This window comes from Octopus bimaculoides, chromosome 24 (assembly GCF_001194135.2).
Source record: "Octopus bimaculoides isolate UCB-OBI-ISO-001 chromosome 24, ASM119413v2, whole genome shotgun sequence".
Taxonomy (NCBI): Eukaryota; Metazoa; Mollusca; class Cephalopoda; order Octopoda; family Octopodidae; genus Octopus; species Octopus bimaculoides.
This window is the reverse complement of record NC_069004.1, coordinates 9,136,754-9,142,935: the sequence shown is the minus strand read 5'-3', so window position 1 is coordinate 9,142,935 and position 6,182 is coordinate 9,136,754. Positions and strand designations below refer to the sequence as shown.

Below are 6,182 nucleotides of genomic sequence, written 5' to 3'. Positions count from 1 at the left end.
TATATATATATATATATATATATATATATATATACATACACCCCACTACATATATGCATATATATATATATATATATATAATTTAAGTGTTAATGTGTGTATATATATATATATATGAATCTAATAGAATCCATATGTATGTGTGTGTGTGTGCATAGTTGGGTAATTTTTCTTACTACTACCATATTGAATTAAAGTTTGTAACATTTCCAACCAATACTATGGTCTTTCAAATATTCCTAGCAGAGTTCTTTATTGTTTCGCGTTTGCACAAAATGGGGTTTGTTATACAGCAAATGGGAGTGTGTGTGAGTGTGTGTGTGTCTGTGTGTGGGGTTAGTGCACGAAGCAGCTTGTGTTGACTCGAAGTCCCGGACTGGCTCGTCTTTCTGGCATCTCATAGTAATGAAGGTAAAAGAAATCCTGCGAGAAATCTTCTCGTCCAAGCAGTTCAAGTAACTGGAAGAGACCAAACAGCATTTTTAGATATAATGGAACAAACAAACAACAACAACAAACAAAAACCACCACCACGACTTCTACATAAAAAGCACCTTTTGAGCATTGGCTGATGTTGGTGGCACACGAAAAGTTCCTTTTTAGAGTTGAGCGGATGCATTATGTCATGCTTGGGATGAAGACCCATCAAGCCAAGTGAAATCGTAGTCGTGGCAGATACTGGTGTCACGTAAATGGCATCTGTGCCAGTGGCACGTAAAAGCACCCATTACACTCTCAGAGTGGTTGGTGTTAGGAAGGGCATCCAGTTGTAGAAACGGTGCTAAATCAGACTACAGCCTGGTACTACCTTCCAGCTGGCCAGCCCTGGTCAAACCGTCCAACCCATGCCAGCATGGACAATGGGCGTTAAATGATGATGATGAATAACAGCAGTACTAGTACTAATGATAATAACCCTTTCTCCTATAGGAACAAGGCTGGAAATTTTGGGGAAGGGGGTTAGTTGATTACATCGACCCCAGTGCTCAAGTAGTACTTATTTTATCAACCTCCAAAAGAAGGTGAAAGGCAAGTTGACCTTTGGAATTTGAATTCAGAACATAATGACAGGTAAACTGCTGCTAAGCATTTTGCCCAGCATGCTAATGATTTTGCCAGCTCATCAACTCAACAGCAACAACAGCAACAACAATATCAACAACACTCAGAGACCCATGCCAGCATGGACAATGGACGTTAAATGATGATGATGGAACAAACAAACAACGTGATCTTACCTGATTGTTATGCCAAGCACAGTTTGCTTGGATCATGAAGAGAATTAGAACAGAAAAGAATAGGAAGGCAGTGAATATCAGGAAGAAGAATTTGGCATCTTGACTGAAGAACCTGATGAGACAAAAACCAAAAAGCCATTTTTAATTAAATGGTTCATAACGCTATTATTTACAATATTATTTACGTTATTTAATTACATTACATGCATGAAAAAGAAAGAGCTCTACATCACAGTCACATTTTATAGCTGGTGATATTATGTTGAAGACCCTTTGCACTTCCTTGTCTCCTTGCTCCTTCCCCACTCCCCAACACCATGGTGAGATAGGGCTTCTCAGCTAGCTGTAAAGAAGTTGACCCATCTAGTAAGCTGGGCTCTCCAAACAAACCAACACAATATTCAAAAAACTACTGGCTGAGTATGTACAGAAGTTAAATGAAATGTGCAGAGGTTGGTCAAAACCAGAGATAACACATGCATAAGTGAACTCCAGACCACTTTCCACCTTTTTCTTCGGAAGCACTTATATATATCATAGTGAGATTGTTGCCAGTGCCTCTGGACTGGCTCTTGTGCAGGTGGCACATAAAATACACCATTTTGAGCATGGCCGTTGCCAGTACCGCCTGACTAGCCTTCGTGCCGGTGGCACGTAAAAGCACCCACTACACTCTCTGAGTGGTTGGCGTTAGGAAGGGCATCCAGCTGTAGAAACACTGTCAGATCAGATTGGAGCCTGGTGTAGCCATCTGGTTTCACCAGTCCTCAGTCAAATCGTCCAACCCATGCTAGCATGGAAAGCGGACGTTAAACGATGATGATGAAAATGATGATGGTGGATTTATAGAATTGCCTTTGACTAATCATATCTGCTGGATAAGTGGATCTGAGGTTAAAAAACAACAACAACCAGAACAACAACAAAAAAAAAATCCACTTACGTCCGACTGAGAAAATCCGGCAACTCTGAGTCAAAGTCTGCAAAGCGAGCTTCATCTTCTTCATCTAAAAGACAGGTGGAGAAATATTTCTCGATGGCACTGGATTTGGTTAGAGCCATGGCAATATGTCTGCTGGCAAGAACAACTTGCTTCTCTGTTTCCTCATCATGGGGGCTGAGCCGGTCAGCAGTGACTTTCACTTCTTCATCTCCCTCCTCTCTAGCCTCCACCTTCTTCTTCTTGTCTAGTTTGGCTGCTTCTTCCTTCACCAATTCTGTTTCGCTTTCAGAACAATCCTTGCCAGAATTCGTCTGGTCTGCAGCAGTACAACTAGCCATGTCGATGCTGTGAATATATATATATATATATATATATATATATATAGGAAGAGGTATCAGAAAAGGTGTGTGTGTGTGTGTGTGTGTGTGTGTCTCTCTCTCTCTTTCTCTCATTTAAATATCCACTTGTTCATGCTTGCATGGGTTGGATAGAGTGAGAGGTGCCAGCCCTCACTTATTCCAAAGCAAGGTAATAAGCTTCATATTTCCCCATGGCCAAACATGTTCTCACAGAATATTGAAAATGAATGACACTGCTTGTATGACTGACAATCGTTTTGCAACATCCATATATGTTGGGCTTCTTTCAGTTTTCACCTATCAAATCCACTCACAAGGCTGTGGTTGACCTGGAGCTATAGAAGAAGAAACTTGGCCATGGTGCTGCACAGTGAGACTGAACCCAGAACCATGTGGTTAGAAAGCAAATTTGTTACCATTTACCCACACCTGTAGCTCTGTCCGTACACATGCATTAAACATTACATAACAAAGTTCATCTTTTATTTTGAAATAACAGATATATATACCTATACATACATATATATATATCTACACACATGCACACTTATCGTGTGTGTATATGTATGTGCATAATATATATATATATATATATACACATATATATCTTATATATGTATGAATACACATAACACACACATAGTTGCATATATATATCACCGTTGGTAAGCTGGCAGAATTGTTAGCATGCTGGGTGAAATGCTTAGTAGTATTTTGTCTGTCTTTAGTTTCTGAGTTCAAATTCTGCCGAAATCAACTTTGCCTTTCATCCTTTCAGGATCGATTAAATAAGTACCAGCTATGCACTGGAGTCGATGTAACTGACTTAATCCCTTTGTCTGTTATTGTTTGTTGCCTCTATATTTAGCCCCTTGTAGGCAATAAAGAAATATATATATATATATATATCACCATGATCACCATTTAATGTTTGGCATAGAACTCATTCTATAAACCATAATATATAGGTAAATAAAGAGCCAAGACCCATTAGAATATAGAGATATACAGAAGATCTGAATTTGTGTTTATGCTGGAATGTATATCAAGAAAGGAGACAAGTGATAGCTTCCTGTGTCATGATGACCCAAATGTAACACCATAGAAACAGCCTCATTCCTAATAAGGTCACCACCATGTGATCGACATTCTCAGAAACTAAAGATTTCCAGCTCTACATCACAGTCACATTTTATGGCTGGGGATATTATGTTGAAGACCCTTTGCACTTCCTTGTCACCTTGCTCCTTCCCCACTCCCCAACACCGTGGTGAAATAGGGCTTCTCAGCTAGCTTGTAAAGAAGTTAACCCACTTAGTAAGCTGGGCTCTCCAAACAAACCAACTCAAAATTCAAAAATGGCCCTGCTCAAATCATACAGAAGAGACATGGATTCCATAAGCCACAGTGACGGTAGCCCATCTAGGGGAGCAGTTATGCTGAAATAAAATCTGATATAGTGGAGAGAGAACATTTAAGTCCTGGAAGATATTGTTTTGTATTGGTAGCACAATAAATTTTATCCAGTCCATGTTGTATATTATGCTGTCAATAGGAAAGGGTTCCAGCTGTAGAGACCATGCCTAAAACATGACAGCCACAAAAAGTTACTTGGCAATCTCATTAATGCTGCTGGCATGTAAAAGAGCACTCAATACACACTATAAAGTGGTTGGCATTAGGAAGGGCATTGAGCAGTAGAAACTATGCCAAAGCTGACACTGCAGGTTACTGGATCCTGTAAAACCATCCAACCCATGCCAGCATGGAAAGCAGATGTTGACGATGCCAATAACATCCACAGCCTTAAAACTAACCATGTGAGTGTTGCACATGGCTGTGGTGTAACTAAGTGTGAATACCGCTGCACCACTATCATGAGATCTCATCAACTATCTTTCTTTCAGTTGCAGAGGAACATCAAGCAACCTTCCTTCCCGTTGCTGCTATCAATGGGAATGCTTCTCTCACTGTCAGGGGTGAAACTTTAGCTTTACCAACATTCAACAATGGCATGATGAAAAGTAGGTTGAGAGAGATTGTAGAGGTGCCAGAGCAGACGGTGTAGATATATATACTGTATACAGGTGAGAGGAAAGGGAGCTGCAGTGAAACCTTTCACAGGCAAGGATATAGGTACAGATTCTTCAGGGTGGGTAAAAATACTGGAATGGGTAAAGAAGGTATATTATTGCAAAGAAATAGAATCAAGTAAACGAAGTAGTCAGAGTAGGTGACAGAATAATTAGGCTTAGATTAGGGGTACATACTTTACAGGGGAAATGTTAGATTGGGAAAAAAGTTTGTGCCGTGTTTTAACACCCCAGGACTTGTTCTTTGTAAGACTAGTACTTATTCTATTGGTTCTCTTTTGCTGAGCCACTAAGTTACAGGGATGTAAACAGACCAACATCAGTTGTCAAGCGATGGTGGAGGAACAAAGACACACAAACACACACACACACACATATATATATATATATATATATATATATACGACAGGCTTATTTCAGTTTCAGATTTTACCAAATCTACTCATAAGGCTTTGATCAGCCCGAGGCTATTGTAGAGGACACTTGCCCAAGGTGCCACACAGTGGAACTGAACCTGGAACCATGTGGTTGGGAAGGAAGCTTCTTACTACACATAGCCACTCCTGCACCTTTATACGTGTGTGTCATCACAATCATCATCATTTAATGTCCATCTTCCATGCTGGCATGAACTGGGATGGTCTGAGAGGAGCTGACTAGACAGAAGACTGCACCGGGTAAACAGAAAAGACACCAGGTAGACAGAGTGATCGGTAGACAGAAAAGCAAATAGACATATAGACAGACAGACAAAAAGATGGATAGACAGAGACAGACAGAAGTATGAATAGAAAGACAGATAGACTGACAGACAGATCGAGAGAAAAAGACAATAGATAGATATACCTGTGACAGGTAATATGTATCTGTGTAAAACACAGCAAAGGTAGACAAAGATAGATGGACAGACAGTGATAGGAAGGAGACAAATGCATAGATACGGACGTGGTTGTGTTTGATGCATTTATGTAAACACAACAAAGTAAACACGACCGATGTTTTGCGTCCGAATAACTTAAGAAACAAAAAACAAAAACAAAGAAAAATGCCTTCGATGGAAAGCAAGATTTATTTCGGGGCTATTTTTGTCCGACGCTTTGCCAACTTTGTCAATCGTTTTAAATTTTGAAACAAGGCTAGGAATTTTGGAGGGTGTCACTCGATTACATCAACAGGGAGAACTTGACTGGTACTTTATTTAATAGATACCAAAAAAGCATGAAAGGCAAAGTTGGCCTCGGTGGAATTTGAACTCAGAACGTAAAGAATCAGTATTAGAAAAAAAAAAAAAGAAGAGGAACAAAACAAAAACACCGCAAGGCATTTTATTTTGTTCAATGCTCTACTGATTCTATCAACCCCACCCCACCACCTTTAATAATTCTTTCTAATTTTGGCACAAGGAGATCAGTTTTGAAGGGAGTGGCCTTGTCGATATCATCGACCCTAGTACTTGACTGGTACTTTACTTTATCGACCCCGAAAGAACAAAAGGCAAAGTTGGTCTCTCAGAACGCAAAGAACCGGAACAAATATCGCAAAGCATCTT

The 6,182-nt window shown here is 39.8% G+C and overlaps 1 protein-coding gene across 1 annotated transcript; it reads right to left on the bottom strand.

Moving 5' to 3' along the window:
- Positions 1-224: 224 nt before the first annotated feature.
- On the bottom strand, positions 225-2,552 carry LOC106870495 (uncharacterized). The gene is made up of 3 exons (XM_014916606.2): positions 2,182-2,552; positions 1,239-1,350; positions 225-459 (listed from the first exon to the last, which is right to left on the bottom strand). Exons 1-3 carry the CDS (start codon positions 2,517-2,519, stop codon positions 337-339), a joined length of 573 nt encoding a protein of 190 aa, XP_014772092.1. The 5' UTR covers positions 2,520-2,552; the 3' UTR covers positions 225-336.
- Between the last annotated feature and the right edge of the window lie 3,630 nt (positions 2,553-6,182).